General features: G+C 35.9%; 1 protein-coding gene across 9 annotated transcripts in view; it reads right to left on the bottom strand.

The window, feature by feature from the left end:
• etv1 (ETS variant transcription factor 1) overlaps positions 1 to 10802 on the bottom strand; it is a 20738-nt gene extending 9936 nt beyond the window's left edge. For 2 of the 9 annotated variants that reach the window (XM_077207995.1, XM_077207996.1), the window contains exons 1-6: positions 10676 to 10802; positions 10259 to 10342; positions 9108 to 9195; positions 8829 to 8876; positions 4193 to 4246; positions 305 to 434 (exon numbers count right to left, since the gene is read on the bottom strand). In XM_077207995.1, coding sequence (XP_077064110.1) covers positions 305 to 434; positions 4193 to 4246; positions 8829 to 8876; positions 9108 to 9195; positions 10259 to 10318 — 380 coding nt within the window. In that variant the 5' untranslated portion in view covers positions 10319 to 10342; positions 10676 to 10802. Of the gene's footprint in view, positions 1 to 304; positions 435 to 2432; positions 2505 to 4192; positions 4247 to 4417; positions 4540 to 8105; positions 8691 to 8828; positions 8877 to 9107; positions 9196 to 10258; positions 10343 to 10675 lie in introns of those variants that run through there. The other 7 variants (XM_077207997.1, XM_077207998.1, XM_077208000.1 and 4 more) reach the window with 6 other exon arrangements.
• Between the last annotated feature and the right edge of the window lie 1388 nt (positions 10803 to 12190).

Raw genomic sequence — 12190 nt, 5'->3', positions numbered from 1 at the left:
ATGTAGGCCCATTTATCACTTAAATCTCTCACACCAGCTGCTGAGGCTGAATTTGCTAACTAAAATATGGGATGTTAGTGTCTATCCCGACAGCTGGAAGTATAAAGTTTAGAGTTGACTTTCACTGCTTTAGTGTAAAAACACTTATGACTCCTCACAAATTTTTCTCATACGTTGCAGTCTAGCAATGGTCTTATTACTACTGGTATTTTGATACAATGTGTAACAATTTCCCCATCATATACCAGATTTGAGTGTGTGTGTGTGTGTGTGTGTGTGTGTGTGTGTGTGTGCACTGATGTACCTGATGTTATACAGGCACTTCTCCCCATAGTGGAGTCTGAAGGACCTGTCCTGACTGCAGGCTGAGCCCAGATCAGTACACGGACTGTGAGGCTCTCTCTTTATCCTCAACTGGAGCCCGTGGAACGCCACTGAGAAAGACAGAAACGCACAGATGTTTAAACACAAGATTAACAGTGAACATACTTCCAATAAGAATTACTCAGAGGACGCAGAAGTGCTGCAGTCACTCTCTCGCTCACGCATGGCATCTGCACATGAAGTTGAGGTGACCTTACAACGTACCTTCTGTATACAATCAACAACAACAACGAAAAAATCATTAGATTTCTGTTTGCGATTGCATGCGTAAAAGTTGGTGTTTTCAGCAAAGGTTTCTTGCACTAGACACCTAAAACGAACGCTTCCATGAACAAAGACAAATTTGTAATAAAATACTTAATACAAATCTGCCTCCAATTCAGTAACCATATTCAATAATAAAATAAAATAAAAAACATTAAAGGAACATTTCAGTAAGTATACTGGAATGACAGGACTTGGAAACAAAGTTTGGAACCAAGTTGAATAGTGTTACTAATGTATTAAAACATTTTTGCTTACTTCTAATGGCAATTTGAATCAAAATAATACTTAGAAACTGCATGAAAAAGTGGGGGAAATCATAAATAAGAAGAACTCTATTATTTGATAAGATTTGTGTGTAACAAATAAAATTAGTAAGAATAAGTTAAGAACTGAATATCGGTAACGCTTTACAATAAGGTTTTTATTTGTTAACATTAACTAACTACATTAATTAACATGGACTAACATTTATTAATCTTAATCTCAGCATTTACTAATACATTTTAAGATCTAAATTGTATCTAAGGCACTGCACTGTTTACAATTATATGATCAATAAGTCACAACAACATGTTTTTACATTGCTTTAACTCATAAAAATAAATTTCAGCCAATTTTCAGCCTTTTTACAAATTATATATTTTTTATATCACATTTATATCACACATATAAAGTCAGTTTAATGCAATTTAAGTTGAAATTACTTAAACATCCAAGTTGATTGTACTTAAAAATTTAAGGCAGCAAATCTTTTTTTTTTACATTGTGTGAACTAACATGAACGTTTTTATTAACTAACATTATCAAAGGTTAACAAAAACTGTAAAAATATATTGTATATCAATGTCTTAAGTCAAAAACAAATAGTTTAAATTTATTTGGCAGTCTTCTGAATTTTTAAATGGTTTTGTTAAGATGTGTCCTTGTTCATGATAGTGGATTCTAAAATAGCACTACAGATGAATAATTTATACTTGAGAAGACTTCTTGACGGACCATATTAAGAAGCACGTAGACAGACGAAGAAAAAAAATGCCATAATTGATTTTACGCAAAGGAATACGAGTAATCGAATCAATACAAAATCTGTTAGTATCACAGGACGTCATACATGCAGGATGCCATTCCAGGATTACAACAATTACACATGGATTGATTGTTGTTAATGGACAGCATTTTCAAGAAGTCGTTTATGACATTTACTGCCATTTTTTTTTGTATCCTTGCAATTTATGAGATGCATTTAAAGCCCCTTCAGTATGTCAAATGTCAACTAAAGTGGGCAACACTGCCTCAAAAAACAAACAAAAAAAAAACAGGAAAAAGAGCAGTGAAAGAAAGCTTTGACTCAAATAAAGAGCACTTAAAATGATGCCGTGGTGAGTATAGCAAAATATGAATTTCTCATATCTTAGCTTATGCAAAATATCCTGAAATTATTTACATATTTATGACGTTAACTAAACGTTCATGTTCCATTCTGCAAAAAGTATTTTTTTTCCATAAAGCTGCACTCTAATAGATTTGACTTTCATAAATGAATAGCCTGATGTGCCTGATTCAATGCTAAATTTAGCAGAACACACCAGGAGAACGTCTTTTCTTCACAAAAGTCCATTCATTACACTACCAAACACCATTTTCACTGCATCCTGTGTTACATAAAAGAGCATTTTGGTAAAAAAAAAAAAAAACCCAAGTGTTTCTAAGTTTCATACTGACTTTTTTTTCTGTGCTGATGGTCGTGTGTTTTCTCACCCTTCTCTCTTTCTCACTCTCACCTCTTCGCTGACTGTTACTCGCTGATAATAGATTCAGTCACACCTTCTTCTTAAACACTCTGGGCTTGAATTACGATGGCCTTTACAAAAGGGCAAATAACTCAAATATAATCACTGGTTGATCACACTTACACAGCCACAAATCACTATTATAGTTAGTGTTTTTTAATATATACACACAATACCATTCCAAAACTTGGGGTCAGTTCGATTTTTTTGTTTAAAAAAAAAAAGAGAAGTCTTTTTATTAATTTGATCAAAAATACAGTAAAACAGTAATACTGTGAAATTTAAATAACTGTTTTCTATTTGAATATATTTTAAAATATAAGTTATTCCTATGATGGTAAACCTGAATTTTCAGCATCATTACTCTTCAGTGTCACATTATCCTTCAGAAATCATTGTAATATGCTGATTTGATGCTCAAGAAACATTTCTTATTATTATCAATGTTGAAAACAGTTTGTGCTGTTTTTTTTCAGTTCAAAATAACTTATTTGAAATAGAAATCTTTGGTAACATTAAAAAGTTTTTACTGTTACTTTTGATCAATGTAATGCATCCTTACTCCTTACTGACTAAATATTTCTTAAATTAAAAAAAAATATTTGTACTGACCCCAAACTAATAAATATATATATATATATATATATATATATATATATATATATATATATATATAAATTAAACCATACATATAATTTTACAAACAATCACTTCATCAGGCCACACGTCTACTGCGCAGCAGTTTTAGAGGTGTATTTTTTCTTCCTGTGTAATCCCTGTATATCCAATTTCTGGGTGTTTTGTGGGAATGGACCCCATGAAACGGAAGTGATCCACTGGCATTGCCGACTCAGACCCATATGGGAGGGCCAGGATGCCCGTTCACGAGCCCAACCGCCATGCCCTCGCTCTACCTCCATCTGCCCGTCCCTTCTCTCCTCCTCATCCTGCCGACTACGCCAACTAACACCCCGCGCTTTAAACAGTCTTGCTCAAATATACATTTTGGAATGGAATAATCATTGCTGAACATTATTTAATTGTTAAAACACAACAAAAATATAGTTTTGTAAATAATTATTTTCAAATATAGAAAATAAGGTCATGCAATAAAGGCTTCCTTTTGTGACATTTCACCGCACTTTTGTCATGGTCTACGCTCAGAATAAGGTCTAGCTCAGACTGAGGAAGGATTACAGGACAATAGCCCATTATCAGCAAACACTAGTATATTTTATTTGCCTAATGAGCTTGAGTTCTCTAGAAAGACAAAGCCCCCCTTCTTCTCCCCTACATCCTCTGTAGCAGAGTCTGTTTTGGCTCCTCTTTAAGACATAAGCTGGACTCGCTCCCCACTGTGCCTCATTCAGTCCATGCCACTTCCGACACTGGCACCGGCTCTGCCACGACCACTGCGCGCCAACTTTACTTCCTATGCCCATTTAAAGGCCTATTGCTTCTGGCTGCACTCGCTGAGAAGGTACACAACCTAGAGAACACACGCCGTTCGCGCGCTCTCTCTCTCTCTGTTTATTCACAGAAACAACAGTGGCGAACGACAACATGTCGTAAACAAGGGACAAAACGAGCTAACGTACCAATAAAATTGCACACTGAATCATCAAATTTGAGAATCGTATTTTAGTCAGGCCTTTCTAAAGTGAGCTTTTGATCAACTCAAGACATAATATAAACGCAGGTATTATTTTATACATTTAAAAGCATAGCAAAAGAAAAAAGGTGACACTTACAGTTTTCACTCTGAAAGTCAGGAACAAACTGCTCATCATTGTCAGGAACTTGAGCTGGGAGGAAAAAAGAAGAGAGAAAAGGGTAAATAAACAGAATTTTCCTTCGTAATTATCATATTTGGTCAAGCTAACACAATCTGTCCACTAATAATCGCTTAAACGAGTAATTTCCTCTAATAATCCTCTGTAATTGAAACACTAATGATTTGAAATTCTCAAACCAACCCATGAAGACATTTATTGGTTGAAAACAGAGAAAACATATCCTCTAATTATGTCGGTAATTCAATTTCAATTTAATTTGTTGGACAAAGCAGGCGTGTGAAACACATCCTAAATCTGTCTCTGCCGTTCGCAGCAGAATTCACTCATACATGCGTATCAGACCAAGCAACCAAATAAAACACCTTGCCTTGTGCTTTGCAACTACACCGTGTCTTCATAAGGATAGCCATGCAGTGAGAAAACACCTATTGTTCACACCGTCTAATTGGGACACATCCCCGCTGGTGAAAGCACCTGTACCTGCCGTGACGGCTGCCGTCCAAACAGAGCACGTTCCCCTACTTTTCCCTCTCTCATATAATGTTAAAATAATGAAGCCTTCATATGGAGCTCAATTAACCATATTCATGTTTATATCAGATGCGTTAGAAAGACCTGTTGTTTATTGCTTGTTAAACTCGACACAAAGGCGCACGTCGGCGGAGGAGTGCGCGAGACCTCGCTGCACGGGGCTATTAGCACGTTTATTCCTCTGCGCTAAAATTGGATTTTCATTTTCACAACAACAGTAACAAGTCGTAACATGCACAAATCAACATTTGCTTTGTGTAAAGGCAACATGTCTTGCTCAGCTACTTGGATTTTCGGCTTTCTCCTTGGACTTTAAGAGTGTTTCCTCACGTCTGTGTAAAATGTAATGCATTCCCATCTAATGAGAATGTGTTGAATATTATAAATGAGACTGGGGCTAGTTGTCAAAAGACTTATTTTTAAGTCAAAACTCAGATTTAAACAAGATTCAATGAAGGTAGATTTTAACTGGAAAGTTGATAAATACAAAATATGTTTTTCATAAATGTCAGGTAGGGGCAAGTTGTCACATGTTTTAAATGTTATAAATTTAAATTAAATTAAAACATTTTTTTACACTTTTTGCTGTTTCATGCATTGTTTTATGTTTCAAGTGTATTTTATTGTTTGAAGTTTTTCCCCAAAAAATGCTTAATGGCGGGTTTCACTATACACTGTATAAAAAAGTTGATTGTACTTAAAAATTTAAACCATTTCTACTTAAATTACATTAAACTGATAAAAAAAATGGTTTAATTTTTTTTATTGCTTAACTTATTTTGATGAGTTAAAGCAATGTAAAAACATTTGTTGTCAAATTATTGATCAAATAATTGTGTACAGTGTAACAACATGTAATAAACTGTATCTCAATAAACCATAATGGTTAAAACAGAATTTTATGGTCTCTTCTATAACTCAATCCACAAACTATAAAACATGCGCCCAAGGCCATACAGTTCTTCTCAATCAGGGCCAATATCTCTTTATAGTTCTTGCCAGTGTTTTGGGTATTTGGAAAGGTGAGTCGAGTTCAACCGCAGCAGACGTTTTTACTGGTTAAACTCAACAAGAGTTATCACCGCCATCTCTCTCACTGGTACTGATGTAAACACAACCAAAAGAGATATTAAACAATCCCTTTACTAGAACAAAACGAGCAGGAAAGAAACACCAAGTGCATTAAGAGTCAGAAAAGTAGCGTAAACATCAGTTAAACAGAAAAGGTGAGCGGCAGAGAAAGACTGAGCTGGAGCCAGTATTCTCAGCAGGGTGAATGAGTCAACCTGTGAATGGGACAGCTGATCCCAGCGCCACTCCTGAGGCTAGCTAAGGTGTTGGAGCATGTCCATCAGTTAAAGAAAAAAAAGGAAGAAGAGAAGAGCAGAAAAGAGACAAACTGCAGCACCAGGCCACATAAAGACACGCAAAGACTCATAATCACTTCTCACTGCAAAAGATGAAAGTTACACATGAAAAATCGTGATCAAAACCTACTAGTAAAACGAAGCAGCTAAATCCCGGTATGACACATTCAGTGAGTCTTTTTGAAGTTTTCGAGACGTAATAAGTGACTGTCACCTGTCTCTGGCCAAAATGACACATATATGTCAAATGACGAGCCATCACCTCTTTAGTCTACGCTGGCGGAAATACTGTCCGTCGCTCATACGTCTTCCTCTTCTTTCCAATTACCTGAGCTAATAAATCTCCGAAATGAAACCGCAAGGTCTTCGTTTGGGTTCTAATGGACAGGAAGTCATATATTAAATCTATCTGCGATTTATCTTGAATCTTTGGGCGCTGCGGCTGATGGATGTAAGACAGGCTGAATCGTACTCCTCACTGTAATATCTACTGCAACGACCACTTTTTTTTTTTTTCCTGCCGGATACACTAAAATATTTAAGTCATGTCTTATTCTTTTAGAGGCCCTGGGGTGGATTTGGCATAATCAAACTCGCGACAAGGACAGTAAAGTCCGAAAATCTGTTCTAAAGCGTACTTTTAATTTTAAAATCCACGATTATACTGCAAGCATTTTTAAATATATTAAAGAAAGCGCTCTATTAAAAATTTAGATTGTCTATCCTTATGCAGGGGGGCAAATCCTATTTAGACAGATAATTTCCTCATATTATAGATGTTTGGCTTTAAAATGTGACCAATGCACAACAACATCCTGGAGTGCAGCTATAAAACATCATATTTCAGTGAAGTTATTGTAGATGTTGCTAAACAAATTCAGTCACACTAGCCAGTTTTAGTGCGATCACTAACAGAAAACAGACACACACACACACAAACACACATCTTCCTGTCCAAAGCGCACGCAAATGCATTCCATAGGCTGAAAGGCAGTCATGATTTTGCAAATGCAAAGCGCTTAAATCGGTTTTACAAACTGCTTTGCATGATATTCAGCTGTCCAACTTCTTTGTATTTTTTCCCTTCCCAATTTGCAACCAAAGTGCTTTTTACAATAAACAGACAAAAGGTTATGTCTACTATGATTTGACTTATATTTCCAACTTCAACTATATGTTAAACAAAATTATCACAGTATAATTGAATATGAATGTTTTCTTTTAGAAAAACTAAAAAAGTTATTTTAACTAGAGACAACATTCATTTGTACATGTATGCATTTAGCTTTCCTAAATGTCCTCAACATTTTAGAAATTTTGAAAATCGTTCACTTTTTTGCAGTCTGAGATTAAGCTTAGAGAACAAAAAAAAACAATACTTATTAAATTTATATGTTATAGTTGCAACATTTTGCAGCAACAAATACACACAGCTTAGAGTAAAACTTCACACACCAAAAAAAAATCTTAACAGTAACACTTTACAATAAGGTCTCATTTATTAAGATTAGCTAATGCATTGACTAACATGAACTAACAATATTAACATATTTTTACAGCATTTATTAACCTTTGTTAATGTTAGTTAATAAAAAAAATGTCCACGTTCGTGTGAGTTCACAGTGCACTAACTAATGATAATACAAAACTTTCAATCTTAAAATTGTTAATGTTAGTAAATGTTGACATAACATTAGTTAAGATGAACTAACAATGAACAATACTTAGACATCATTTAGTAATCATAGTTAAAGTAGTTACCTAATATCAACAAATGAAACCTTATTGTAAAGTGTTACCGTCTTGACATTTTCAAGACAAGAAAAACCTTTAACATCAGAACTGCGAGTTTGCCATTTAGATTTGTTTTAACATGACATTGTTAGATTTTTTTTAAATCAAAATTTTAATTAGAAAAAAAATCTTTTAAACACATGTACAATCAACCAAAGAGGGAACCATTTACTAACCTAAAGGTCGGTGCTGCAAGCAAGATGGGAAGAAGACACTCGCGCTTAATTCCTGAAGCATCACGTTTGTGTTAAACCACAACCAGCATGTCTTGCCATGAGAAAGAAAAAATTGCCAAAAGAAACCAAAAAAAAAGTTAGGGGCGAAAAAAACTGAAGCGGTAAAAGCTGAAGCGCAGGAAGCGATCTGCCATCAATCCATTTCATTAACAAAAAGAGTTTAAAAAAACTAAGAAAAAAGAACTTAAAACACTATATGAGAAGTATCAGACGAGAAAGAGAGGTATAAGAAAAAGAAAACGAGTCAGGGAGAGAAGGAGTGCGCGCTGTTGGAGAGAGAGAGCGAGAGAGAGAGAGAGCGAGAGAGAGAGAGAGGCAGCAGGGTTGGTGGCTCGTCTGCCTCAGCTCCTGCCAAAAGCGGACGAGAGGAGAAGAGAGTGAGCGAGACTGCAAGTTCTTCTGGTAATTTGTGATGACACTCAAAGTAGAACCTCCTCGGTCTCCCCCTTAGACTCCTGCTCTTCTCAAGCACTAATGTATGCATGACACACCAAGTGCCTTCTCTACAGATGCATTAATTGGACTGCAGATTAGGTCTGTAACTTGAGGCATATTTGCACCCCTCCCCCAAATCTCCCCCCTCACGCACTCTCCTCTTCTTCAGCTTCGAAACAAAAGCTGAGAAACCTTCAGCGAGACCGAAGTAAACAGACCAGAGCTTACCTTCGGCGAGCCAGGTCTCCTGAAGTTGACTGAGATCTTGAAACAGCTCTGAAACAAAGACAGCAGAGTTTGAGACGGTGAAACAACAGGTACAAAGCTTTAATTATGAGTTTTGACACTCGATTCCAGTCTCAAAGGCCTCTGAAGACCGAGGCGAGCGCTGCTGATTGAGATTTTAAAGCCCTGAGTGCAGGTGGCAACGAGCGATATTGCATTTTGCAAGATGTTAAGAAGGCGTGAAATGAACATTGTCTTTTTCACCCACACCTGAGTGCTTACCCTCGGTGTCCAACGCCAGGGCAGAGTTAATGAATTTTCTTTTCCTGTCCTTCGCTGGTCTCGTGTTGGACGTCTTTCCCCGAGGATTCTAAGCAGAAAGCAACGGATCAATTGTCTCAATTTGAAGATGGAGTGTGTTGAGCTCGCTTTTGAAATAACACTCAACTTCAGCTTCATTCATCATGCTTACTTTAAAAATATGAAGGATTCTTCAGTTAGTGGGACTTTTGACCTGTTGAAATCTTTAAAACATTTTCATCATGTACTTGAGTAATGGCCTCGATCAAACCTCAAGCGTAGTTTTGATTTTGATGGTGATCATTTGTAATGGTAATGACGATTTTAAGTTTTTAGAGTTAAAAAGTTGGATAAGTCTTGGACTTACTAACCCAACAAGTTAGATAGCCATCCATTCATTATTTTTTATTCGAACAATTCTCAAATACTGACCCATTTACCAACAACACCTTAACATTTCTAATCTTCACACAATGTGCTTCACTGTCACTTCTCCTTACATCATAACCAAATATTTTTCCTTTTGAATAACTCAGTTATTTTGTAAAATGCCGGCTGTGACTGAAAATACACTGTAAAAAATGATATGATCAATAAGTTCAGACAACATGTTTTAACTCATCAATTTTTAACTTTTTTATAAGTTAGACAAGATTCAACTTTTAAGTCAGTTTAATGTCATTTAAGTTGCAATGACATAAACATCCAACTTGATTGTACTTAAACATTTAAGGCAGAAACTTTTTTCACAGTGTAGATTACATTGTTGTTTTTAAAAAAAACTACATACATACCAGATGAACTGATAATATGATTTGTCTGAAAAAAGTGCACATTTTACATGTGTTAGGAGAAATTAAAAGCCCAACAACATACACAAATTCTGCCATGCAAGTAATTTAATACACCAATATAAGATTTACAGCTAATATAATTAAAATAAGTTGTAAACTATCAGTGACTGTTAATATCTTCAGAATCGATCTAGAGGACAAAAGTTCCCCTAAACTGAAGAATCACGCACATATGTTACATTTCTGTAAAGACATGTGACGGTTTAATCCAATCGCAGATTCTTGTCATTCAATCAATTAAGTGACTGATATTTACAATAATGGAGATCACTAATTTACCTTCATCAGACTTACATGAGTCTTTATGAAAGGCACTTGTTGGTCGTGAAGTCCGTCCATTCTTCAGCGCGCGGTCCGATCACCCTTTAAAGTAGAAGAGTGACTTTAAGCGATTTGTTGGAACATGAACTACCGCGCGCTGAGGCGCATTCAGCAGCTCCATTCAGAAACATATACCTTTCATTTGACTGACTACATGCTGACTATTATGAAACAGACATTAAATGCAGCATATCCGTGACACTTATAGATAAAGTTGCGAGTGTCCTAAGGTAAATGTGTTGCAGTGCTGTGCGTGCGTAATGCAGAAAGCCGATCCTCCGAAGGGACTGGACTTTAACAAACACTTTTTTTCTGTTTCTAGTAACGTTTTACTGAAACGTCGACGTTGACGGAGAACTTAAAGCTTGCACTCACCCCAGAAAATGCACCGCATGCATTCATTGATGGATGTGTCGCCGGACTGTTTGAGAAGCGCGCTCTCGTGTCTCTCCTCCGCGTCCGCGCTGAATTAAACGCGCGCTCGCTGCTCCAAGGGCCTCCCTTCAGAAACAGCCGGCGCCCCGCTTCCCATTGGCTGCCACTGTCCTCCGCCGGATCAGATTTACACGCGTCAATCAAGAGCCTATTTCACCGTTCCTTCATTAAAATATGCAAAACTGACATTGCAATTATAAGGTGTTTATTTATGAGAAACACATCACATCATTATAATCTCTCTTGTGGCTAGATGATTTTAAAATGATGTGCATGAAAGTGCACACAATCATTGTATCCCGTTTACAATGCTTATAAGCGAGCTCAGTTTTTGACAAGCTAAAGAAAAAAAAACTTTCTAAGACTGAAATAAACACGCATATGCTTAGATTGGCCACAATGTTCAAATCATTGTGTTATTCTTATAGCTCTCATTTTGATAATGAAGTGGTTCTCAACCCGGGGACCATGGTCCCCTAGAGGGCCTCGGCACAATTTTAAAGGGGCTCTGAGATTACTTTAAAAGGAATAAAAATAATCAATATAATTTATATTAAACAAATATATGAATTAATATTAAATAAGTAAATAAACCCTAATATGGTGATCAGGACCCTGATACTTAGTGAAACAAAACAGATGAGTGGATCAAGACAAGAGTCAAATTTAGAAATACTTGACCAATCAAAATAAATGTATTCCAAAAATCTGTGTAATGAGTCATACAGTCACATATAACAATACAGGAGGCTACAAAATGCACTCAGTTTTTTCTGTGCAGTAAGTTGATTTTTATCATTTCCATTTTTCCACTCCCACTTAATATTTGTTCTGTTACTCTAACCCTGTTTTCTTTAAATTTCCTTGAGCGATGTTCATTCTCAATAATCATAACAGCAAGAAAGATCCTAGTTTCTTTGTATAGAAAAGTGCAGAAAGAGATATTATAGCCAGCATTTATTATATAATATATACATAGGATCATGCAACATTGAAGACTGGAGTAATGATGATACTGAAAATTGAAATGTATAAAATCAAACATATATTCAAATGTAAAACAGTTATTTAAATCATAATAATGCATCGCAATATTACTGTTTTTACTTTACTTCAGATCAAATAAATGCAGTCTTGGTCAGCATAAGAAACCTCTTTCAAAAACATAAAAAAATCTTACCGATCCCAAACTTTTGTATGGCAGTGTATACTGTTACAAAAGCTTTCTATTTCAGATAAATGCTGTTTTGAAAATTTGTGGTTTGTGATAACTATATGCATGCATGCATATCCATGCATGCAGCATATTTAACACATAATAAAAGTGTCGGTCCAGTGGTTTCTTGTGTCACAGTTCTTGTCACATGATTAAGAAACACCTAACATGTCACTTTTGCAGGATCAGGTGAACTAGCACACCAACAGAGGGACTTCCATTATGGGGAACTGATGGAA

Source organism: Siphateles boraxobius, unplaced genomic scaffold (assembly GCF_051911475.1).
Source record: "Siphateles boraxobius isolate OS27281-9 unplaced genomic scaffold, OSU_SipBor_1 6, whole genome shotgun sequence".
In the NCBI taxonomy this organism is placed as follows: domain Eukaryota; kingdom Metazoa; phylum Chordata; class Actinopteri; order Cypriniformes; family Leuciscidae; genus Siphateles; species Siphateles boraxobius.
This window is presented reverse-complemented; position numbering and strand designations above follow the sequence as displayed.